The sequence below is a fragment of the Laccaria bicolor genome, genomic scaffold, assembly GCF_000143565.1.
Source record: "Laccaria bicolor S238N-H82 LACBIscaffold_4 genomic scaffold, whole genome shotgun sequence".
Lineage (NCBI taxonomy): Eukaryota > Fungi > Basidiomycota > Agaricomycetes > Agaricales > Hydnangiaceae > Laccaria > Laccaria bicolor.
In genome coordinates, this window is record NW_001889875.1 from 503898 (window position 1) to 529754 (window position 25857).

General features: G+C 47.5%; 4 protein-coding genes across 4 annotated transcripts; 1 reads left to right on the forward strand and 3 right to left on the reverse strand.

Moving 5' to 3' along the window:
- Positions 1-4836: 4836 nt before the first annotated feature.
- Positions 4837-9610, reverse strand: LACBIDRAFT_323219 (uncharacterized protein; the record flags this gene model as incomplete). The annotated part of the gene is made up of 18 exons (XM_001876855.1): positions 4837-4856; positions 4947-5111; positions 5169-5556; positions 5607-5749; positions 5824-5827; positions 5896-6016; positions 6067-6328; positions 6421-6654; positions 6706-6840; positions 6895-7019; positions 7111-7174; positions 7747-7787; positions 7817-8285; positions 8627-8821; positions 8918-9080; positions 9135-9225; positions 9372-9532; positions 9581-9610. 18 exons carry the CDS (start codon positions 9608-9610, stop codon positions 4837-4839), a joined length of 2811 nt encoding a protein of 936 aa, XP_001876890.1.
- Positions 9611-11659: 2049 nt separating this feature from the next.
- LACBIDRAFT_311228 (uncharacterized protein) lies at positions 11660-11907 on the forward strand (the record flags this gene model as incomplete). The annotated part of the gene is made up of 2 exons (XM_001876377.1): positions 11660-11841; positions 11898-11907. 2 exons carry the CDS (start codon positions 11660-11662, stop codon positions 11905-11907), a joined length of 192 nt encoding a protein of 63 aa, XP_001876412.1.
- A 2145-nt stretch (positions 11908-14052) lies between these two features.
- LACBIDRAFT_323221 (uncharacterized protein) lies at positions 14053-15053 on the reverse strand (the record flags this gene model as incomplete). Its single annotated transcript, XM_001876856.1, has 3 exons — positions 14053-14454; positions 14638-14647; positions 14956-15053. The coding sequence occupies 3 exons, from the start codon at positions 15051-15053 to the stop codon at positions 14053-14055; spliced, it is 510 nt and encodes a 169-aa protein (XP_001876891.1).
- Positions 15054-23232: 8179 nt separating this feature from the next.
- LACBIDRAFT_323223 (uncharacterized protein) lies at positions 23233-25518 on the reverse strand (the record flags this gene model as incomplete). Its single annotated transcript, XM_001876857.1, has 4 exons — positions 23233-23774; positions 23829-24011; positions 24039-24571; positions 24644-25518. The coding sequence occupies 4 exons, from the start codon at positions 25516-25518 to the stop codon at positions 23233-23235; spliced, it is 2133 nt and encodes a 710-aa protein (XP_001876892.1).
- Positions 25519-25857: the final 339 nt, after the last annotated feature.

A 25857-nucleotide genomic window follows, 5' to 3' on the forward strand; every position in this document is an offset into this window, starting at 1 on the left:
TTCTCGAAATCCCCATAACACAATGAACGAGCACCTTGCCACCCTGATCCAAAGCCGCCTGGATGAACTCACAAGTTTTTGGAAGACGAATTAAAAGATCTTCATACTCAGCATCGTGCACTGGGATACTGAGATGTCGTTCCCCGGTGGACGGATAATCTGGGCATACGGAAATAACATGCGTGATGCCCATTTTTTCTCTCCGGTCGACAGAGAGAGCGGCTGACAAGCTGCGATATACTCAGTGAGCAGCTGCGTGACAACCAGGACCACTGGCTGACTTACTTTCCTAGGTATATTTGACCCCGCAGGATTTCATGAATGCTGGGAGCGAACGCCATGGTAGCAGCTGCAGGTTTGCCTGTGACCCTTCGTGTGTAGAGGTCAAGAGACTGCCGACAAAACAAGCAAGCGTCTAGCTTAGGTGTCGTGCCAGATTGGTAAAGATATCGATAAGCTCAAGTCTCGGTCAGAGTGATAGACATACTGAATTGGAATTTCATTGACGTCCGACAGGTGTGAATGAACTAAACTGACATCATTGCAGTTCAAACGTTCATTGCACGGCGGTAGACAATGGTTCGGTCCAAGGTTTCAAAGACCCATATTTAGCGCGTTGTGTCGGAATTTTGCAGGGAAGCTAGGCTGAGACCCCCTCAGTAGCGACCAGATTCAAAACTGAGCGCAGCCATAGACGCCATAAAAAGTCGGGGTAAACGAAATGCGACACACACCCCGGATGGGGACAATCTGAAGTAGGACACACCGAGGTGAAGTACACCACCAAACCCGGGCCAGGTCACAGAAACCTGGATCAAATGATGTAATCACACCCAGCCTCCATGACGCGTCAACCTGTTGACAGCTGAGGGATACCTGTCCTCGGGGTGGAGGCGAGATGTTGAGGACAGGTGGTCATTCAGGGAATGCTGGTATATTGGGCTGGGTGTGAGGTACCGGGGTTTACATCTCATTTCTATAAACACTTATTCATCCTCATTTGCACCTTGCCTTATGTCAATTTGAGAACATAAAAAAGAGAATAAATTGTATTTTGACAATGGTGTACACAGGTATTATCTACAGCTACTTTATCTACTACCCATATGGAAGGAAAGGTGTGGCATGGAAGTTGACAGTGTTCGTGGTGGTGTCAAGAGGGCTGATCTCTGATAAGGGGTTGTATGAGTTAGTAAGTCATCATGGAGGGTTACTGGGTACATACCTAGAACATCTACATGAACAAGGTAAAAGGGAGGGGTGTAATGTGATGTTGCTCACCTGGACGTTGTTTGGCATTCATCGTGCATTGTCGTTGATTTGTTGCTATGTGTGAAAAAAGGAGAGGAGGGGTGTCGTGTTGCTCACCTCAACGTCGTTCGTTGTTGTAGATCTTCTGCTATTGGATTAGTGTTCGCAAGTTCAGTTCAGTCCGGTTTTTTGCCCCCAAAACGCGCAACCGTGGACTGCAACCAGTCTAGGACCAACCCAGATATTGAGGGAACTGAACCAAACCACCTAGGACCGGTCTTTTGCGGTCTATGGAGCTGGTTCAGACTGATCCAGACCAGTTTTTTTGTGTATAATTTATTATACCAATATAAACAAGGGGCTGTCGGGATCATAATCCCAGACTGGGGGCCGGTTGGTTGGGCCCTCAGGCCGTTAAAAAAAAACTGGAAGCTCCAAAATTTTGGCCAAAAAACAGCATAGACAGGCTTCCTAGTGCATAAATTATACATCATAGATACTAGAAAGCTTCATGGTGGGCTAAATGCCTCAGGATGCGCCAAAAAACACCAACAGGACTCCTTACATAAGACAATGATAACATATGATATTGGATATTGTCAGAGTGAGCATTGATATTCCTCCCTTGTGCAATCGATTGTGTTCCAATACCTAGCAGGCACCAAAATGGAACCTACTGAAGCGGTATGAGATGTTCTGAGGGATTCCACAGAACAGGATGTTCATGCCGTGACTCATTCTGACACCAACGAGGTTCCTGGGCTGTCTACCTCAAGCTCAGAGATTGCCAGCGAGATAATGTTAGGTTGGCGCGAAAGGCGAAAATGTAAGGTTGTCGACATCGGAGGATTGGATGATTGCTTGTGTGGATCCCGAGCAGAGCCGACCGCTGACAACGTGATCCAGTGCAAGAGAGTTGGATGTGAAACTGTGTGGGTAAGTAAACCAACTTTTTGTTTCGATTTCAACGTGAAACTTACTCACATCTTCGTGTCAAACCATTCTAGTATCACCTTGTTTGTGTTTACCTTGAGCAGGTGCCCAAGAATTGGGTCTGCGAAGCATGTTCAACGTTGAGAGGAGGATGAGGAGGGAAGGCTGCATGGCAGTGACATCATATTTCCTAAAGTAGACATGTGCCTGATTACATTGGGTGGTTGGTTCAGCCCAACGTCTCAGTACCAAAAAAATTGACCCTAGGTCTTTTTTTTCAATCCCGACACCCCCTTGAATATAAACCATTTATATCTCAACCATTATTACTGTGAAAAATAAATGGGTTATATACCATAGTAAAGCATGTAAATACCCATCATTCTACCAATTTTTAAGAGATTTAATGAAGATTTGACATAGCTATGACTGAAACCGAATTACATCTCCTAGAGACTCAGGTAAAATATGGATTTGGTTATATCTTTCTCAATTCTTAACCGTTTTGATGAAACAAAAACCCAATAAAAGATAATAAACGTGGTTACAAGGCTATGTAATGCATGTGACTGTTTAACCAGTTGCAACCAATTAAAACTGGTCTTTGAGCGGTTTTAAAATATTTTCGAAATGAGGCAACTGGCAACTGGACCAACCCCAAATTGGGGCAACTGCAACCGAAAAAAAGACTGGACCATGGTCCGGTTCAGTTTGGTCCACCGGTTTTTTGCGGTCCTATGGACTGAACCTTTAAACACTATATTGGATGGCAACATGGTCTGTGCTCCTTGAGTGAAAAACAAAGGGGGAGGGGTGTAGTGTTGCTCACCTGAACATTCACTGTCAGTTGTCATCATTTGTCTGTTGCAAGTTGTGACGGCGACATGGCCCTTCTTTCTCATGAAAAAAGGAAAGGGGTAGAGGAGTCAGCTTGCTCACCTTAATTCATGGGGACAGTGACGACAATTTGCGTCATTACCATTTGGACAATGTGGCATGTCCGCTGGTGTGCCAGGTTGTCTTCATCCCATTGAAACATCGTGCGCTGATGGGCTGGTTACGTGGCATTGCCATGTCGTTGTTGAGGGCATTCAAACAATTGATGTGGGAGATGGTGGTGCTTATTGACAATGGTGACAAGAGGAATGGTGGTGGAGATGGAAGGCGAGAGCGAGGAAGGTTGAGCTTGGGTTGCAAGTATTTGAACATGCAGTGTGTCTGAGTTTGAATGTGTCTGAGTTTGAAATGACTTGTATGAATTTTTGCTCACTGTGCACGGACTTCGTTTTGGTGAATGTTATTACAAGCTGTATTTGCATGCAACTAATGGTATATCAAAGTGAAAAAGCACTACATTGACTGTCTCTTACATAGCCCTTGCCTTTACATGAAATCTGGCAGATATGCTAATTTTGTGGTAAGGTGGTCACTTGGTGGTCACTATGTTTACAGTGGAGCTGGTGCCCATATATGGGCCAGCTGATGGCCAGCTGGGCCTGGGCACAGCATGTGAATCAGGTAACTCACAGGTGACAGACTTGATGCGCATCAGGAAATTTGGCAACCTGCCATCAACCTGTGGGCCAATTGGCAGTGTATGACACAGTGCAATAATGAGTGACACACAGGTGAGCCCAATGTGTCGCCTTTTGCGAAGGTGTGTCACACTTCTGTACTTCCATGTGTCATATACAGGATCTATTGGGTGTCACACTTTAGACATTTAGTACCCTGTATGTAGCTCATAGCTAATTCAATTCATCAACGTCTAAGTCCTACAATCTCCATGCCATGATGCAAATTGGCTCTCGTGGGGGCACTTTCACTTTTGAGCGTTGAGTCCCTTGGGGCAGAATATCTTTCTCATCCACCTCATTCCTCCCCCATTTCATATGCTTTCCCTGTGCAGCCATGCCAGTCAACATACCTGGGGTTATGGCGGCAGCAGCCTTGACTGATGAAGAAGCCAGTGGGGCCAGCGACAACAGAATTGGTGAAGAAGACAGTGATAATGGAATTGGTGAAGAAGATGGCAGGGGTGATGATGGAGGTGGAGATGATGAAGGAGGAGGAGGTAAGAGAGTGTCGGGGAATGTTACGGTTGTTAAGCGTAACGGGCAGTTATGTTAAGCTTCGAGTTCTTCGGTTCGTTCGTCTTGCTACGTTCCCTTATGAGACGACGTAGTCTTTGCTATCAACTCGTTATGCCCTTAATAACGACACTATAGGGTTCCGCAATACTCTAAGCCCGAAGGTCTGTTAGAGATTCGGTATCGGTTTCTAAGTCGTACACTGATGACGTTCGTGGGGTGATTAAGTCTTTGACGTTAAAGACTTATTCGTTCGAGGTTTCAAAAGAGGCTCTAAGTCGTAAGACTATAGAGTTCGAGGGCGATCGTGTTTCTGAAGGGTCTGATGAGAGAGAACTAAGCTTAGATTGCCTAGGTTCAAGCTATCGAATACAAACGAAAATACCCTACTTATATACTAAGGTATGAGTCAGAGTACGAGTCAGAGATATGAGTCGTTATGACTTGTGTAGAGTCATACAAGTCATATTGAGTCTAAGTGAGTCGTATGACTCCATAAGAGTCATATGAGTCAATCTAAATAACTATGAGTCATAAAAGAAATAAGGCCTGGGATGCGTATCTAGAACTGTCCAGTATGGTCTAGATACGTCTTAAGAATATGTATGAGTTCACATGTGTCATATGAGTTTGAGAAAAAAGAGTCTGTAACAGGGAAGTTGTATAGCATACCATCAAATGAGAGATCGGTTGTGGGATCGTTGCCCAAAAAGCCCAATGTATAACCATCAAGCATAAGGTCAGTTGGGTTGAGGTTGGTCCAGAAATCCTTGTTATCACTCATGGTATCGATGCCTCCCAAAAAATGACATGGCATGAGGTCTGAGCTCAGATTCACTAGGAGTTTCATTTGAGATGAAATAAGACGTGGTTGTTGAAAGGGTAGATACTTACTTTGCATAGTTACGTCCTCGAATTTGACATTGCAAGTGCTTGAATGTTGATGGTTCACCACAGTGCGAACACGGCCACTTGAGCTGGCATTGGGGAGTGGAGAGCAAGGTACTCCGTGCATATGAGCTTTTGCTGGTGTCTTTGACTTCTTTCCTCTGCCGGTCTTGAGTTCCTTGAGTTGAGCACGTAGTTCCTTCCCACAAGCCAATGATTTCCGCCGATTTTCTTTCTCTGCTTCGACTTCACTGGCAAGTGCTTGTGCAAGATCTTGAGCTTCACCTGACTCATGGGCTTTCTGAGTGGTTGCAGTTTGGCATTGAATTTTGTGGGTCATGCAGTGCACCAAATCAGTCTGGCTACCGCTCTTGATGCCAGTTTCTAAAGTTGCCTGAATTTGGCATGCAAGGTGCTCATCGATATCACGCACTGAGGACATACTGAATGAAGGAGCTTTGAATGAGATGCATTTTTTATGTATGTGAGTATGGCTTCCACAAGGGGAAGCTTGATCCCACTCTGTTGATTTGTCCAGTGATGTTGGCCCTCACCAATGTTCATTGTTGCTGGGATGCTCTCCCAATCTTCAGGAAGAATGTTCGATTGCGAGCGAAGAATGCACGGGACAATCCATTTGCTGATGTACTTGTGTGCCCACCAATCTGAAACGACATTGTCAGGACATGCGAGCAATGAGAAGTAAATAGAGCAAGCCTTGAATCTTCTTAACTTTGAGACCCGCAACAAACGCTGTGAAATTCTCGAGTTCTTCAATTGATGCAAGGTAGGGAAAGTCCATGAGTTGTTGATAATCAGTGACTGAGACGAGACTCTTGAAGTCAAGAATGCCCCTACAGCGAAGATTCAACGTAATTTTTTTTTACAGATATGTTGAACCTACTTTTTTATGTGAGTTAAACAGAGGTGAACAAAATATGTGGCGAAATCTTCCGGAGTCACGTCAGCCAGAATACCACTGAAATTGGGCTCATTTGTTTTCATAAATGACTTGGCTGCTCCCAATACCTGCACCGCCTCCATGTCAGCATTGAGACAGGAAAGGTTCCCACCTTTGGAAAATCTCTTGAAGCACATCTTTTTGCTGGTGACTGCGAGGATATGCTTTTGGAGGTCATTGAAGAGGCACTCGTAATGATCTGTTTCTGCTGAGTTTGTATATACACAGACAAGAGTAACAGCTAAGAACATGGTTAGATATACACCATGTTGACTTGGAGCTTGAGCTTAATCTTACCTTGTTGAACTTGGGGATAATAGATAACCATTTCCCATTCATTTATGCCAGAAGAATCCTTGATGTGCTTGAAGGTGGTATCACACTTGAAGGATGATACCTCATGAATAAGGGACATAAGGAAAGGAACACCAGTAAAGATAAGTGTCTTCCCCTTTTCGGTCGTCACAATGTTGTGAATGTACCGTTCAGAAGGTTGTTTCAAGAACTCTTGGTGAAACAAGTTGAAGACACCTATGATGACTGTAAGCTGATGACAAAAGACAAGAGTGAGGGGCAACGTACCAGGTATTCCCATTCCTGCAGGGTTTTTCTTCATCCAGTTGGCATGTAAGATGTCCTGCTTGACTTGTTTATCATTCAAGGCTGAATTGTACTGTCCAGGTTCTTTGCCCCTGAGGAGCAGCTTTGTGGATGGTGCTTAAGTCAACAGTGTAAGCAAATTCAGCTGCCATGTGATAATCGAGAACATACCATTGTCTACCTTCTGTACTGTAACTCCTGCAGATCCTACAGCCTCGATGCATTCTTGGTATGCGACCTTGACCTCAATCGAAGCCTTGGCCATGGGAGGCATTGGATGGTTGTGTGGGATGTTCCTGGGATGTACAATCAATGCAAATTGCATTTTTGAATCTTCAGGTATGTATATTCTTTGTTTTGAGGTGTACTTTACACTCCCACACACACTCTGGTTGGACTCCACCTGGACTCCACTGGACTCCATCTGGACTCCATTCAGTCCAGGTGGAGTCTACCTCAAATAGAACCAAATGTATATTTTTTGGATCATCAAGCTGGAGTCCAGATGGAGTCTGCATAGACTCTGTCTGGACTCTCTCAAGGAATGTTGTGGAATTTTAACAAGTCAGACCTTCTGCCACCTCAAAATTCCATACAAAATTCATAGGTGAACAGATATTGTATTGATAATTGTATACATCACTATATAGAAAGAAAATTGAAGTATATTAGTAACTAAATAAGTTAATTTTAATACATTCTATATTACAGAGAGGGGGGAGGGAGTGGTGATCAGGAAGGGAGGGAGGAGGGAAAGGGAGAGAGGAATGGAGGGGGGAGGGAAAGGGAGAGAGGAATGGAGGGGGAAGGGAAAGGGAGAAGGGAGAGAGGAATGGAGGGGGGAGGTACAGAGAAGCAAGACAGTGTGGAGCGCTCGTTGCCATGCATAGGTGATGGAGCCGGGCGCACTTTGTCATCGTGGGCGCTCGACGGCGTGGGCACTGGTCATCGTGGGCACTTGTCATCTTCGTATCGTCGTCATTGTGTCATGGTTGTCGTACACAGGGTGGGTTCAGCACTCACGGCGTGGGCGCCCGTCGTCGTCGTGGTAGTTAACGGGGTGGCTGGGGATGCAGGAGGCTGGGGCACTCACCTTTCTGCGACGATGAACAACGTTGTCATTCGTCGTCTGGTTGCCATGTCGCTGTCAGCGACATGGCACCTTGGCCTCTCATCTTTGCTGGTATGTCGTCGTCCATGGGCGTGGGCGTCTAGTGACATGGCTGTTTGGTTGACATGGTAGTGGGTGTTGTTGTCCGTGGTCATGGTCATCTGTTGACGTGGCCATGAGGGATGATGTTGTTGTCCCTCGTCATCCGTTTTTGTCGCCTCGACCTTGCCCCAGCTCATTTGCTTGGTGACTTGGCGATCCCACATTGTTGTTGATGTGTTGTCGCGGTCGTAGTGGGCGGTCAACGAGTGTCGTGGGTGGTGGTGCGACGGGTGACCGTTGTGACGTGGCGTGGACGGATGGGCTAGGTCGCGGATGGTGGTGGTGGGTGAGGAAGAAAAAAGGTGTGGGTGTTTGACAACGCCAAATCCAGTGTCGGCGTTTGCCGAGGCTTGTTGAGGAAAGCCAGAGGCAGCGATGTTTGGCTAGCTTTCGGAACATGCCGGGAGTGAGGGTATATGATGTGTAAAAATTGTGAAGCCAATAAAGCTTTCATGGTGTAGTGGTTTATTGCAGCAGTCAAAGCTGCCCAAGTGATCTACTGTTCAATTCCTGGCTATGGCATTCTTTTTTCCTTGTCTAATAATAACAATAATAAATAAATAGAAATTGTAAACTCTTGCTGGACTCCATATGGAGTCTGGCTGGTTGACTGTGTTATGAGGTGGAGTCCATGCAGTCCAGATGGTGGACCTGGAGTCCAGCTGGAGTCCAGGTGGATTCTAGACTAACATTTGGCTGGGTTGCCACCAAAGAAAAAATTAGAAAAAATACTGGATGAACAGCAGTAATCCATCTGGAGTCTGCCAGAGTCCATCTGGAGTCCAACCGGAATATGTGGGGGAGTGTAAAGTCCTCGTTTTGAGGGGCAGGCATGGTTAACAATCAGAGAGCGGACTGCATTACCATTAACAATGTGGACGTGAGCTACATGATTGTTAGCTAAGATGTTTTAAAGAGTATCCAAGGACCTATGACATTGCTTGAGCTTTTGACTGATGTGCCCCGGGACTACTCAACTACAAGACACAGTGTCCGAATTCTGTGATAGACCAGAGCCATTCAGAAGTTGGGAAAGGACATCCTCGTCCATGTCGTCAGGAATGGGAAAGGTTTGATGTTTCTCCTTGAACGTCTTCAACCACCCACTGCAGGTGATGAAACAGGTGTGGCCCTGCGATGGCCCCTGTATAGTGAATGTTAGAATTGCTTAATTCCAACTCAAAGGAAGCAAACTGACATTGGGTTTAGGTTGCATCTTTGGTCGGCCATTGCACTGCTTCCCTGTACCATCCACCGCTCCACATCTCCATTGAATAATGCTTAAAAACCTTTGAGAATGTCAATGAATGTGGCAATAGAGAGCGCAATATTGACTCATGTGGCTGCCTTAAGTTCCTTTGTCCCCCCTTCTTCTATCCTGGTCTGCTCCTGAGCCTCGAAAATTCTGGCTCGAGGCCCAGGATCTAGTTCATACCGCTCAGCACGAAGTAGTTCGGGGTCAGCTTGGGAACAAGAGTAAGAGCCTCGGCATTTGAGGCATGAGCGTTGACAGTCTACGGGAGGGTAATTTGGTTGGAACGTAACCATGGAGTGGCTGTCGCTCGTCCCAGTGGAGGCAACCCCTGAATCTTGATCCTGTGTACTATGAGTTCAATGGGAAATGACAAAACTGATGAGACGTACCTTGTTTTTGATCAGTGTGCAGAACACCATCCTTATCGTATAACTGGAACTTTGGGGCACTAAGATCAAGGATAAAAGCCATTGGACACTGAGGAATTGGCCAGACGGAGGGTATTTCTTGGAGATATTCAACGCGCTCAACTTGAAATTCCTTGGTCACATTGAACAGCTGCTCGAGAACCCAGGAGGTTATATCGGAATCTTCCCAAATGGTGGTGGAGATAGCGCTTGAGATAAAATCGTCTGAGTCAAAGGGCGATGTTGACGGTGTGTGCGGCTCAAATTCAGAGAAGTCAACTGAAGATAATCTAGAGGGCTCAAAATAAAATGTAAATGGCCAAAAACAAATGACATACGACATCCTTCGTTCCTCTGTCAGCAAATCCTTCTGCTTCATTTCCTTGTACCGTTCCAGCTCAGCCTCCTCTTCGGAATCCAAAATTTCAATGACACTACAGTCATTCTTGGTGATCGTTCATACTCGGACCGGAGCATTTGATGGGGAGTCGTCATGTCTAAGGTTGATATCGGGTGCTTCCTGTTTGACTGTAATCTGACGACTGTTGCTGGCAATGCTGGTGGGAGTAGGCTGATCAACGGTGTCACGTGCTTGTAACCATTCCTTCAGCATCTCGATTTTGATCCAGGCGCTGTTCCAGTACTTTACCATCCCCCACATAATCCACATGGACTCCACTGGATTCCACTGGACTTCACTACATACTGGCAATATCCACAAATCTGGACTCCACTGGACTCCCAGCACAAAACTGGACTCCACTGGACTGCAAGCACAAAACTGGACTGGACTGGACTGGACTGGACTGGACTGCAAATCACAAAACTGGACTGGACTGGACTCCACTGGACTCTCCCAACACAAAACTGGACTGGACTGGACTGCCACAGACCTAAGTTAATCCAGAATTCCAATACTTTACCATCCCCCACATAATCCACATGGACTCCACTGGATTCCACTGGATTCCACTGGATTCCACTGGACTGGACTGGACTGGACTGCCAATCACAAAACTGGACTCCACTGGACTCCCAGCACAAAACTGGACTCCACTGGACTCCACTGGACTGCAAGCACAAAACTGGACTGGACTGGACTGGACTGGACTGCAAATCACAAAACTGGACTGGACTGGACTCCACTGGACTCTCCCAACACAAAACTGGACTGGACTGGACTGCCACAGACCTAAGTTAATCCAGAATTCCTGGACTTAGACTTCAAAACAAAAAATAAAATTGAAGTATATTTATTAATTAAATTAATTAAATTAATTAAATTAATTAAATTTACATAGATTCTATGTTACAGAGGGGGGAGGGAGGGGGAAGGGAAAGGGAAAGGGAGGGGAAAGGGAAAGGGAGGGGAAAGAGAGGAATGAATAGGAGGGGGAAGAGAGGAATGAATAGGAGGGGGAGGGAGCAAGGAAGGGGGAAGGAAAGGGAGGGGGGGGAGAGAGGAGCAAGGAAAGGGGGAGGGGGGAAAGGGGGAGAGAGTGAAGGGGGGAGGGAGTGGAGGGGCCTCGTCGCCGTTCAGCGCTGGCGGGCGCTCGTCGTTTTTCGGGTGTGGTGGGGGCGGCGTTTTCGTCGGTGCTCGTTCGTCGTCGTCGTCGTCGCGTGTCGTTGTCCCGGCGTGTAGTCGTCGTCGTTGCGTGTCGTTGTCCCAGCATGTAGTCGTCGTCGTCGTCGTGTGTCATCGTCGTCGCGTGTCGTCGTCATCGCGGTCGCGTGTCGTGCTCGTGGTCGTGGTCGTGTGTCGTCGTCCCGGCGTGTAGTCGTCGTCGTCGTCGTGTGTTGTCGTCCTCGCGCGTCGTCGTCGTCCTCGCATATCGTCGTCCTGGCGTGTCGTCGTCGTCGTGTGTTGTTGTCTTCGTGTCGTCGTTCTTGTGTGTCGTTGGCCTCCTCGTGTGTTGTTTTTGTTGTTGCGTGCCGCTGGCGCCTGTCGTGGTGAGTACGGGGCATTGGGGTGGTGGGGCAGACATACCCTTGGCCCATGACGTTGACACGTCATGGGCGCCGTCCCTCGTTCTTGGCCTGTCCTTCCACGTTGGCGTGGGCATGGGCGTGGGCGGCGTTGGCGTGGGCGGCGTTGATGTGGGCGGCGTTGATGTGGGCGGCGTTGACGTGGGCGGCGTTGGCGTGGGCAGTGATAGAGGTGGTGGTGGTGGAAGGGAATGGGATGGTCACGGAGGTGTGACCATGCCGCAAACAGGAGACGTGACGATATGGCACGCCCTCAAGTAAGTCACGTGACCTCACCCCGCAGACTGAACAAAATCATAAATCCTTATTGCAGCTATCACTGACCCACACTACATGTAAATTATCACCTTTCCTTTCATTGATCATTAAAATGTAAGTTTATTGTATACTCTATTTTCGCTTTTTTAGTATACTAGTATTCATATATAATAATAATAATATACTGGAATGACTGGAATCCACTGGACTCCACTGGACTCCACTGGACTCCACTGGACTCTGACTGGACTCATAGTCCACTGGACTGGGACTGGACTCAGGAAAGTGGCTGGCAGTCCAGTGGAAGTCCAGTGGACTGGACTGGACTGGACTGGACTGGGCATTCTGCCAGCCAATCTGGCCTGGTAAGAGGGCCACTGGAATCCACTGGACTCCACTGGAGTCCAGTGGAGTCCAGTGGAGTCCATATGGATTACGTGGGGGATGGTAAAGACCTCGGGGAATGTGAAAATGCTTTTTTGGAAAGAATGTTGGAATCCAGTAGGAATCCTACTGGATTCCCGGAGTCTGGTAGGAATAGGTGGAGGAGTGATAAGTATTGCATCAGATTGGGACGGAGCGTCGACAGATTCCTAAGTGAATACCCAGATGCTGAAACAGGTTTTACACAGCTCTTGAAAGCTATCCGCGTGAAAATCCCAGTACTTCGTCATGCCCCACTGATTCCTGCAGGAATGGAGCCATTCCACTGGAATCCGCAGGAATGGCACAGGAATCCACAGGAATGGACAGGAATGGCACTGGAATCCACAGGAATCCACAGGAATCCACTGGAATGGACAGGAATGGACAGGAATGGCCTAAAACACATATTTTTCCAAGCTTAGCTAGATGTCACATGACTTAATCAACTCAGACCTTATGCTCATAACTTCTAAGAATTCCTTATGCTATTTAGACTTGAATAGGGAGAATCACAGTGTATTTGATAGAACTACATAAATCTATTCTACTACATTGAGTGTTAAAGGGAGGGGGGAGGGAGTGGGGGAGAGTGATGGAGGGGGGAGGGAGTGGTAGGGAGAGAGAGTGGTGGAGAAGGAAGGGGAGGGGGGGAGCAGGAAATGGGGAGGGAGGGGGGAAGGGAAAAGGAAAGGGGGACAAGGAATAGGGGATTGATAAGGCAGGGGAGGGGACAGGGAAGGGGGAGGGAAAAGGGAGGGGGAGGGACAAAGGGGGGAGGGAAAAGGAAGGGGGAGGGAAAGTGAAGGGGGAGGGAAAGGGGAGGGGAGATGGACAAGGAAGGGGGAGAGAAAAGGGAGGGGAGATGGACAAGGAAGGGGAAGAGAAAAGGGAGGGGAGATGGACAAGGAAGGGGGAGAGAAAAGGGAGGGGAGATGGACAAGGAAGGGGGAGAGAAAGGGGGGACAGGAAAGGGAGGAAAAGGGAGGGAAGGAAGGCTCGACGACATGGGCGCGCATTGTCGTCGTGTCGCGTTGTCGTCAACGTGTTGCGTTGTCGACGACGTGGGCGCTCGACGATGTGGGCGCGCGTTGTCGTCGTGTTGCATTGTCGTCGTGGGGTCGCGTCGCCGTTGTGTCGCGTCGTTGTCGTGTCGTCATATGCACTCGTCGTCGTCTTTGCCAACGGGGTGGGTGCTCTACGTCGTGGGTCGTGGCCGTCGGTTGACGTGGCCATCCTCCGTTGACATAGTTGTCGTCCGTTGACGTGTAGTCGTCGCCTCGTCGTCCGTTGACGTGGTCGTCGTCCATTGACGTGTGGCCGTCCTCGTCGTCCGCTGACGTGTCGTTATCCTCGTCATCCGTCATCGTCCATCGTCGTCCTCAGTGGGCGGTGACGGCGACGGTTGTGGCTGGTGATGGCCGTTGGCGAGGGTGGTGGCGTGGTGTGCCCGGATGTTGTCGACGACGATGGTGGTGGTTTGAAACAAACGTTGTGGATTGTTTGATGATGTGAAATCGAGCCTCGGCGTTTGCCGAGACTCGATTTGGGCATGGGTATATTAATGTTTATTAATATTATTGATTAGTAATGTATATTCCGGACATTGCATTCCGGTTGCATTCCTTTTTGTCCATTCCGGGGACCATTCCGGCTACTAATCAGGAATGACATCATTCCTGAGGAATATTTGTCCCCCGGAATGTCTTTTTGGCTGGTGTCTCTGCCAAATTTGATTCCTCCGGATTCCGCTGGATTCCACAGGAATGACCGGAATCCAGCAGGAATCAGTGGGGCATGATAAAGACCTCGAAAATCCAGGCACGATGCCGAAGCAAATATGGAACCCCACAGGAGTGCGGTTCTTGAGAAGTATCCCAAGAGGCTGACAAGAGCTCAGAGGGTTGAGGTGCACAGGCAAGGTAGGGTAAAGTAGGGCTGCGCACCGTACCTGTCCAAGACGGCTGGACGGGACGTTTAGACGGGTGCTCTACCCGTCGCCGTTTCGACTTGGGATAAGATTCTGACGGGATGGTGGACGGGACGGTGGATGGGACGGTGGACGGGACGGTGGACAGGACGGTGGACGGGACGGTGGACGGGACGGTGGACGGGATGGTGGACGGGACAGATAGCACCCATCTATTCCCGTCACCTAGACGGCCGTCTGGACGGTACGAATGGCGATGCTGTGGGAAAACTTTCTACCATGCCAACATCGACGTCAATGATGTAGCTTTCCGTTCCCTTCCATCGAGTTAGACGTGTAATCCTTCTGTTGACGGCAATTTTGCCTGGGAGACTCTGCTAAGCGTTACGGGCAAGTTCGGTCAGTGCTTCTCCTCCCTCTTGCAAACTCACCGTGTACTCACGTTGCTATTACTACAGGCTACATTTGGCGCCTATGCATCTCAAACACCTTGGATCCGAGACTCGAGTCTTTGCAAAATGTGATCTTTCCAGTGAGTGGAATAAGGATACATGAGGAGTAGAGAACAGAATCTGTTCCAATTTTCGTTGAGTGTGTATTACCGTCTCTTCTCCAGTGCGAGTAACAATTTCGCATCTTTTCTTTTGGTAACGAACGTCGACTAAACCTCATTTACATCCTCAGCAGCCCACTCTGCCATGACCCAGCGGGGCCTATGTTGCTACCGAAGTCAGCCCTTAGTACGTCGCTTCAGACGCACACAAATTTTACGGTCCCATTTAATTGCGACGTCTTCATACAGAATAAGTGGGCCATTGCGGCGACATTGGCGCTGGAAGTATTCCAGGTCGTAGCCATTGCGACACACGAAATATTTTGGTACTTGAACTTGAAGGCGGGATGCGGGGGCTTGTACTTGAATCCCTGATCTATATTTACGCTGATCACTTCACGAGTTTTGTTCAGCTGCAGGACAGGCGACTGCCCTCTTCTTCTCAACCCGTTTCTTTCCAATAAAAGAATTTGAAAAGAATAACGTTCTTAGACTCTGACATCCGTCTTCACTCTCCGAACAAGACATCCCCGAGGTATGTATACATGTCATCTAACCCTGGCAACACCCACCTTGTGCTTCAGTTGCCCTCCTTCAACTCTATTGGACAGCACAGGCCCTCCAGATGATGTGAGCAAGATGTGACTCTGAGTTATGGTCGTACCGTTTTGCGTTTTAGGACCTTCGTCTTGGAAGCCGTCATCCTTGCTACTTCATTAACCCTTACTAGATACAGGCTGTAGGTATTCATCACTACACGCATTAATACACAGCTGTTGACAACTGTCACCCGTACGACGGCCGTCTCCGTCCTCGTCGAGATCCCAAAGGAAACATTGACAGGACGGGGGACAGACGAGACTTACCCGTTCACCACCCGTCCAGTGGACGGCCGTTCCCGTCCAGACGGACGGTGCGCAGCCCTAGGGTAAAGCCCATGGTTTTTTCTGTTCCATGATTTCACGCCAGGGGGAAGAGGTAGTTTATTCACTAATTAATGTTTGTCTCGAAAGCGAGTGTTTCATTTCTGCGCACTGAGGGAGTGAAACTTGAATGGTGTCTCTGTGTCTCTGTCTAATTACATGATGTCCTTTGCTTCTTAGCTGAACTACAACAAGGGGAAGAGGGGTGGGAGGGGAATAAAACAATGGGAAGAAATTTAAAAGACCCACAAATCTGACATTGGAAAAGCGAAGGGGTGACAGGGGAAACACAGAGGGGGAGGGGTGAAACGGAGACAGGGCACGCACCTTTGTTTGGCAGCAGCGCCCGGGACAAGCGCGCCCTGTCCGAATAAGGGTGGTCTCCGGTGATCGCCGGTAAATTCGTCGACATAAGTCTGGTTATTTCTTAAATGCAGAACAGGACACCATCTGTTGACGAATAGTTCAGCGTTGGGCAGAGCTAAAAAAATCATCATACCCATTGAAACACTCAACAGAATCTCAATGATGAATATTCTTTTTTTTCTTTGAAAGATACTACGTGCAATGACACTTGGGTATGGTCGACGCGACCGTGAATTGACGCGTCGTGCGGAGTTTGAATTCTTTGTTGATGCAAACACCAAGTCGTCTCTCATACTATGGCGGAGATACTGAGACATCTGCCCCAACACTGCTATTCTGTCGTCTCTGCCCACCATGGGGATCCACAATGTTTGGAAGGTATGGAGTTCTGCCTCAGATGATCTTTATCTTACTTCTGCAGAAATTGGACTCTGTGCGACGCTTGGTGTCGCTACTTGAATTGGCTGTTTGCGAAGGCTTTTTAAGAAATGCACGAAATACTCGGTCCTTGGTTGTAGGAATTGATGCAAGGTAGGATGGAATTGCTCATCTTGCACATAGTGCTGATGAGCAAGACAGTGTATGGATTGTTGAATGCCAGGCCGTGTTCTATGTGCAGGGCCTCCACTGTTAGAGTTCTCGGACTCTGGCGTTGGTGTATTCCTGTGAATACAAACAACTTGTTAGTTAGCTTTATAAAATGAAGACTCACTATGTAGACTTGTAAGTTAGAATAAACCTTTATGGAAGGCTGATAGTCAAGTGTGAGTGTAAGTGTTTGGGCTTGCTCTAGATCCTGTGAGACCTATGTTTCTTGTGGTCGACTTAAGCGGCGCCAATCAGAAACGTTAGTCTAAAGACGTTAACGTTTCGGACTTGAAGTAGTTAGTAGCGCGCGGCTTTACTAAATACTTGCTGTAGCGTCGTGTTTAGTCTTTCTCAAGAACTTAGTTCACGCAGTTATATTTGGGGTAAAAGATGATTGATTTCTTCTATCTTACAAGTGTGCTTAAGTACCTATTTTCGTATTTCTAGATCTTTATAGAATACCTTGGAACGTTCAAGATATATCGAGCCTTTGTTCTTGTTCGGCGTGTTTGGATATGTCCTTGTTTGGCTACCCCTTGATTGACCAAACAGCTCTTATCCAAACGTTGCCAAGCAGTCGCGTCGCGTCACAACTGATTACACGCGTCGAGACTGATCACAACGCGTTAGGTGGAGATAGCGTGTTGAATCCGGGTATACTACGCGCTATTTACAGACAGTTGGTAAACACAAGAATAGACTAAGTACACTGATGGGAGTCCGTAAGGAGTTAAGAAAAGAGGTAGGAGGTAAGTACTGTAGGATGAGAGGGAATAAGACTGTAGTGAGAGCACATGTACCATAACATACCCCCCCCCCTGACCTCGAGATCCTATCACTCCTCCATGTTCTCGCTAGAGGCCGCAAAAAGGGTGTTCATATGGTCGAAGCGAGCACAACTTGCGGTGGGGTGATCGGTCATCGCGCAGCAGCAATTGTTGAAGTTGTCAACGTACCCATTGTCGATGAGGGGTCGTCCTGCAAAGGGGTCGAAGTTTGGGTACCTTTTAGCATAGGCGGACTCGGTTGGGTGCAATACTAGGCGAGTGTCTCCTCCTGCTAATCCTCCTGCGAAGGTATCCCCATCTTTCCATCCACCTAAACCATCGTCCAACTCCTCAGAGGTGGTGTCACTAAAGGAGTTATCGCTGTCGTTCTCCGTAATGTGTCCCGTAATGAGACGGCGATCCGGGTACTCGACGCGAGCACTGCGCCGTACGTCCCAGTTCCATCCTGTTTCTCCTAGTTGAAGTGTTTGTCGGCGTGCCACCTGGATCCATTGGACGGCGAGCCGACCCATCATCTGGAAGTTGCGATACCAAGCCGTAAGGTTTTCGCGAGTAGTGTAGCCGTACAGAGGGTTAATGGAATGATGTTCTTGTATGGTAAGAATGTCTGGACGTTGCATGTTGATACTATCGAAATAGATTTGTGGAATATAGCCTCTGGAGGCGAACGGAATGGTAGGGTCACTGTAAAGGTCGTGTGATGCTGCCCGGACGATGTATGCTGCTAAACGGTGTAGCGCCCAGAACAATGAGGTCGCAGTTGACGGATCGATCATATACAAAAGTTGACCGTCCGGCTGGACGAGCGTAATGAAGTCGTCGGACGTAAGCTGGTAGTTGAGTGGATTAAGGTTTTCGGAGAAGGAGTGGGTGGCTGCGGACGAAGTGAGATGCAAGTTTGCGGAGTTGGGGTTATAGAGCTCAAGGGATTGCATGATAACTGAATTGAACGCTGAGGGAATTTGGTAGAAAGGATTTATCGAGGGAGAATTGGCTGAATGTTGAGTCTTTACCGAAAAAACACGTCCTCCTTAAGTAGGCATCCGCATACGCCTAACTCGTTGTCCGGGAGTTCTTCTTTTGGAGCGCCTTGATTTTTTCCCATTCGAGTAGTACATCAGGTGCGTTCTTGAGATTTTGTCTAGTCTCCCATGTATCACCCTCAGGTCCGTAATTTGTATATCTTAACCGGTAGATCGGGATTTTTCTTCCATTCTTCCCTTTTCGTGTTCGTTCAGCTACTATCCTTTCCCCTTCATATTCTGGTAGGGCGTCGAAATCTGACCTATTCGTCTTGAGCTGTGGACGATCCCCAAACTCGTCAGGTGATTCTTGATACCTTTCCAGGTGAGCGATGTTTAACACTGGGTGCATCCCATAAGATGCTGGCATGCGGAGACAATATGCTACAGCACTGATCTTCTTCATAATTTCAAAGGGTCCTTCGTACCTGGCTAAGAGTTTATTTCCTCTTCCTTTCTCTTCCTTTAACAAGCCAAGGTTTTGTCGATTTATCACTACCTTGTCTCCTTCGTTGAATTCCAAATTTAATCTTCCTTTGTTGTAGGATTTCTTTTGAAATACTTGCCCCAGGAGGAGAGCGTCCCTAGCTCTCGACCTTTCTGCGACAAAGCCTTCGACTAGATCAAGCGCTTTGTTGTGTGACGTCTCTCAATCATCGCTTCCTGAATTTGAAATTCCCGTTCGGTCGACGCTTGGAGACTGACTTACGATGCAACCACTGGTAATCAGTTGGAACCCTCATAAGAGGTAAGCTGGACTGAATCCAGTAGCAGTATGTATTGACGAATTGTAAGAGAGCAACAAAGCGTCGAGCATTTCACTCCAGTCATCTCGGTCAGGGCCAATATATGCGCGGATCGAGATTTCCAAACCCTGATTCATGATTTCCGTTTGTCCGTCGGACTGTGGATGATATGATGTCGTCAGGGACCGCTTCATGCCCATCAATCGGCAAATTTCCTTCCAGAAATCTCCGCGCCATCTGGTATCTCGATCCGATATGATTTGTCATGGAATTCCGAATCTAGAAATGACGTGCTTGAAGAACAGTCTAGCTGTTTCTACTTCTGTTACCTTTGTTGTAGTGGGGACTATAATGGCGTATTTGGTGAGTTTGTCAACGATCACTAGTATATTGTCAAATCCGTTTGAAGTCAGCAATTCAGGGATAAAATCCATGCTGATGACTTCGAAAGGTTGCGATGGGACTGGAATGGACTGAAGTAAGCCAACTGGAGCATGCCGTCTGGGCTTTATTTTCTGACAGACGTCACAGGTGTTGACGAAAATCTTAATTTCTCTCGACATTCTGGGCCAATAGTAAGTAGCGCTAATCCTGTTGTAGGTTTTAAAATAACCTCCGTGCGCCGCTTCGGTAATAGTATTATGAGCTTCCTGCATAATTTCGGCGCGAAGGTCCTTTGGTACGCAAAGTCTTGAGTTCCCGGTGGAATCCAGGAAGTAAACAAGTCCTTCTCTGGAGAAGTGATATTGAGGGTATGTGATGTTTACTCCTTCATTTGCCTCGTTACTTCGGTTTACTAGATTAAAATGCGAGTCCCGTGCGTATGCGTCTTTCCACCTTTTAATTTCCTGTTCACCTATTTGAACAGTGGTAGAATACGACTGAGACGTCTCATACGGAACTACGATTTCCTTATCACCTTCCAGGGCTATCGTTACGTCAAGACGTTTGTTACTACTTTCAAGCTGAAGTTCGCTTTCGGCGAAGTGGGTCGCAACTGTCAACATTTTTTCTTCGAACTTGGGGCCAAGCTCGTCAAACATGCTTCGCAACGGGTCTTCTGCCGGTTTTAGCTTCAACGGATCGAATTGAACATCCAAAGGACTACTCTGAGGTGGTACGCGGCGTCGTAGTCGGGAGATTGGATCGACGTTGGAATGAACCCTTCCGGCTCGATGGACGATCTTCGTGTTAGGAAACGCTGAGTAGACTAGGCCCCAGGTTAGTAGTCGCCGATTAACGTTTTGAAAGGTCTTGCTCCACGTTAACGCCGCATGATCGGTTATCGCAAGAATCTTTTCTCCCTCGAGGTATGGTTGGAACTTAATTAGTCCTTCCTTCAGTGCTAATGCTTCCCTTTCGGTAGGGGAGTAGTTTCTTTCTGCGGATTGTAAAACCCTGGACCAATATGTGATCACTCTCTCAACATATACCGTCGTATTTTCAAACTCTACGTCCCACGCGCCTTGTGGCATCACATCAGAATCCTCCTTGACTAGATGAGTTGCAAGATCGGGTATCGGTTCTCCGGCTTTGAAGGCGCGCTCCAATACTTCATAAGTTTTCGTGCCACGCAGATCTTTAACCTTAATAGGTTGAACTTGCTGCAGAATTGCTGCAAGAGCGAAGTCGCATGCGTCTGAGTAGATTCGATACGGTAGTCCTGGCATTGGATGTGCCCGCACCGGCGCTTGAGTTAATACCTGTTTGCATACATCATACGCGTTTTGTTCATCCTCATCCCATTTCCACTTACTACCGCGCTTCAGCAGCTGAAACAGTGGGTGAATGATCCAGGCGTAGAACGGTATATATGAGGAAAAGTAGACCATCATCCCCAGGAACATTTGTAAGTCATGTACGTTTTTCGGATTTTCTAACTGAAGAATAGCGTCGACTTTTTCCTTATGCGTAGATAACCCGAGTCGGGAGACTTTCTGTCCAAGTAACATTAAGGATTGATACCCGAAATGACATTTTCCAGGTGACAAGGTTATCTTCGCCTCCTCAATAGCCTTCAATACTAATTCTATATGAACTAGATGATCCTCAAACGACTTGGAGAATATTACTATATCGTCGATGTACACAAGTGCGAAAATCCAGAGGAACGGCGCCAAAATCCCCTGCATTACCCTTTGGAATACGGCAGGCCCGTTTCGATACCCAAACGGCATCCTTTTAAACTGGAATAATCCCCTGTGACTTCGAAAGGCCAGCTTTTCTCGATCCTCCTTTCTGATGCTCAGTTGTGTAAATCCAGCGAGCGCGTCAAGCGTAGTAAGGTATTGGCTTCCTTCAAGTGATTGAAGAATTTCGTCCTGCCGAGGAAGTGGAAATTCGTCAGCCACTACCTTTTCATTTAATCTTCTTAAGTCGATGACCATTCTAGGTTTACTGTTTCGGTACGCGATGAATACGGGGGCTCCCCACGGACTCCTGGAGGGCTTGATCACTCCTAGCTCCATCCATTTGTCCATTTGCTTGTCGATTACCTCCCGGTTGGCTGGCAAGGCTTGATACGGTGGAATAGATATTGGTTTAGTATTAGGGAGAAGAGGGATATCGACTTCTGTTTCGTAATGTCCTAATTTTCCTTCCAATCCGAATGCTCCTTCATGTCTTCTGAGAATTTCTTTTAGATCGTCTGCTTGTTCCTTGGTCAGATCAGGCGAAATGTCGATCTCCTTGAGTAATTCGGCAGACGATGTCGTATCCCCTGGTATTTCGGCCGTTTTAGGCCCTCCTTCCAAAGGTGGTTCCGCTAGAACGTCATCCGAGCTATAATCGTGACGCGAAGAGTCCTGTAAGGCATCAACTTCGCTCCTGGTCATTTTTACGAAAGGGTTCTTGTCGATGGAGGTTCCTTCCGAGTTGATAACTGTCCTTAAAAGGTTGGCGTGACCGCTGATAGCGTTAATTTCCTTTTTGGTAAATTGTTCTTCCTTATCGAGCCATGTCGAAGGGTCGTGTCCCTGACTCAATATTTGTCCTATAGGAATATTAACCTGTTTCTTCGAGAAGTTCGAGATGTACACGAAGGACGACTTCCTGTTTATCAGCGTGTTTGCGCATCCGTAAATGCTCTCTGGTCCACCCGTTGTCACTAATTTCTTTTCTACAAGTAAGTGATCGACGCTTTTACAAAAGTTGCCCTGTACCCTTACTAACTTCGTAGATTCCGGTGCTATTTGCACGGAGGACGCGATTCGCACGTAGTTATCCTTTGTTCTCTGGTTTATCCTTCGCTTGATTTTCTGGGATCTTCTATGAAGTTTCCCTTTGAGTGCTCTGGACGTGATATCAGGTCGGACAAGTACCTTGAATGCATGTCCTTCTTCGTCGAGTAGACTTGTCATGATAGAATTATGCACTTTCGTAGATCGCCCTGATTTTCCGAATATCAAAGTGCTTTCTCCTTCCTCCCTGAGAAGCGAGATTGAATACTGGTCTGCAAAGTCGTTTCCGAGAATAAGCGGAGCTGACATACCCTTTACGACATAGGCTTCTACTTTTATAAGGACAGGTCCATCCTTAGTGTGGAAGTAGACGTCTAATGTAACGTATCCGGTGATAATTGCGTTCCCGGTTACTTGCACCAGTCTAATGCGTTGACCAGTCCTCACCTTAGGTGGTTTTGCCATCTCGTCGAGTGTCTTCTGGGAGATCAGAGTGATATCTGATCCTGAATCCACGATGATTGGTATCGGTTGATTTCCTGCCTCGCTAAGGCTGACAGGGGTTTCTGTAGCTCGTGCTCCTAAAAAGGAACATCCGGGTGGTCTAGCCAAATGTTTCTTAAGTTCGATAGTGGTGCTTTCTATCTCACTATTTTGCGTTCGCGTATGGAATGAAATACTGTTGATTTCCTTGGAGAGCTTCCGCCTAGTTTTACGATTGATGGAAGGTGGCGAATTTTTTTTAACAAATAAGGAGTTCAAAGACGGAGAACTAGAATACGGATTTAGCAAGTTCTTCTGCCAGGATTCGGATTCTGAAAGAACTCGAGAAGACTTAACAACACTTACCCCCCTCAGTCTCGATGCTTCCCTTATGGCTGAGAGGGCTTCGGAAAATCCGGGTTATCTTCTATGTCTTCCTCGTCACTGAATCGTTCGTAATAGATGTTGTCGTATTCTTCCTCCGCTCGATCTTCCTCCGCAGTTGTGGTGACCGCGTTAACCCTTGCGCGTTTCTCACCCTTTCTAGCGTGCCTGCAATCCTTGTCCCAGTGTTTCCCACTACCACAATGGCGGCAAGGCCTAGCGCCTTTTTCTTCGGGTGTTCCGCGTGGTGAAACATTGGCGTCATCTTTAGGAAATTGCGGGTTCGACGCCGCTTTGGTCCATCCCACCAGATTGACGCGCGCGTTCCTAAACGGATTGTAAGGATTTCGTTGGGAATTATCCTTAGAATAGTTAGAATTAACTTGCCGGTTCAAAGAATTTTCCCCTCCCCCTAGTCGTAAGAGAGAGTCCTCGTGAAATTTGACGGATAACTGGAATTGCTCGAGGTCCAATAGTAGGTGAGGGGTGACTACTGTCGCCCAGAATGAGGGTGCTCCCTCCATGATTTCGTTGATTAGTTCTCTCTCTGTGTAATTATACACAAACTGTAAGAGTTCCAGTTTACGAATAACATACTCACTCGGGGTCTCCCTTCCATTACCCATATCGCGATAGGAAGCGCGGTTGGCGCGCGCTTTCTGCCTGTCGAGGAATGCTCGGTTCATGTAATACTCCCCGATTGCTGCGCGTAAGGTGCTCCAATCTTGCTCGATTCGGTCGCGCGTGTCGACGCTTTGACTGTAGTACCAAATCTCTGCTGACCCTGTAAGCCGCGTGGGTACTAATGTACCTAGTTGTTTGAAGACGATGGTAGATCGTTTAGCAAGGCTATTGATCTTCAAGAGCCATCGTCTTAAGTTCTCCGGGTTACCATCCCACGTCGGAATGGTGTCCATCTTGAGCTTGGTGTCGAACTGTGGTTCTGGAGGGGCCTTGACGGTAGTGGAATTCCCTCCTTCCGGCGTAGTTTCAAATGGATTCCTTCGTGACTTGTCTGGTACCGCCGTTCTTTTTGGTCCTCGGCGCGGTCCATTGCTTCCTCCGTCGTCGCTGTCGCTGCCGTCAGGGTCTCCTGGATCCCCTCCACTTCGACGCTGTCCTTGCTGATTGTAAATTCCGGTTCCAGATTTGTGAGATCCTGAATGAACGGAATCGTCATCACCATTCTGGGATTCGATCGCGTCCTCACCTTGCCTGACGCCAAATAATTCCTTGAACGTGTGTGAGGAACTATTTTGAGCGGGATGGCCGAATACTGAAGTGTTTCTATTTGCCGCGAAACGATTTGCGTGACCCTTGTTCCGGCTGAGGTGAGCGGAAATGCTATCAGCGCCATAATTCACGAATGTAGGTTGATAGTCTCATACGGTCGTGATAGTTGGAGTACTGATTAACACCTTTTTATGAGAAGGTTTCGTGATGATGGTCGTTCGCTGTTCGTGTTTGTTACCCTTCTTTGCCTTGGAAAAGTCGTGATGTTCTGCTAGGTAAGCTAAAAAGTTTTCGACCTCTCGACGGAAGCAAGCTCCTAAAATTTCAAAATCGTTTGCTGACCAAAATTCGTCGGCTTTACTGTTTAGACCCCATCTAGGTAATGTAGGAACGCCTTCTCCGCTAATTATGAAGTCTTCCTCGGCTTCATTCCGTCGGGCCTTTAGCTGATGATTCAAATTTACTAGGATGATCCTTTGTAACGCGAAACCGGCCACGTTAGATTCGTCATTGAAGTAATACAAACGACTTAATAACTCCTTCAAGGTGTCCATTTCTTCCTTGAACAAATCCTTCCGCCCTTTTCGCGTGACGACCTTATTATAGGAATTGTAGATGGGTCGTCTGAGTGCAGCTTCCCCTAATTGCAGGGCCTGACGATGTCGACCTGCTAAGGCGAAGATCTTCTCAGATCTGTCAAATCCCGTGTCAGTAACGGTTTCACCAAACGAGGAGAAAGGCATACAACCAGGAAACTCGATGAATATCTCCCTGTATGAACCCCGATCAGGTAAGTCCTCGAATGCAAATGGTGTCCCTAGTTCGGTGAGATCCTCGATATCAGGGTGCTCAGGTTCGACCATACTTGGAATAGGCGTTTCTTGATCTGGCCCTTGTACTGTGTTGAAGAACGGTACTTCGGTCATATCCAAGTCTTCTGGGATGTCTGGCGTTCCCGGTGTGAATACGTTTTGCGTGCTGGTGTCTAACGCGGTCTCCTTTCCGCGGGACGTATTCGTCGTTCCAGAAGGGGGAATGGGGGTCGAACTCTTCGACATTCCTGTAGACTGCGAGTTGTTAGTTTTCCTACCGGAGCTACCTGATTTCCTTGTATCCATGGGGCTATGTCGGTACCTTAGAAGCAAATCTTGTACGGATTGATCTCGCGTGAGGGTTTCGTTTAGGATGCGTTGTGTGGGTGCAACGTGTTCCGCCGGTTGTGGAAGTACTTGTATTAGTTAAGATCTTGAGATCCGATCGTGCAGATGTTCACACGAATCGTAGGCAAGGATTTCCCAATGTGTCCACCAATGTTAGAGTTCTCGGACTCTGGCGTTGGTGTATTCCTGCGAATACAAACAACTTGTTAGTTAGCTTTATAAAATGAAGACTCACTA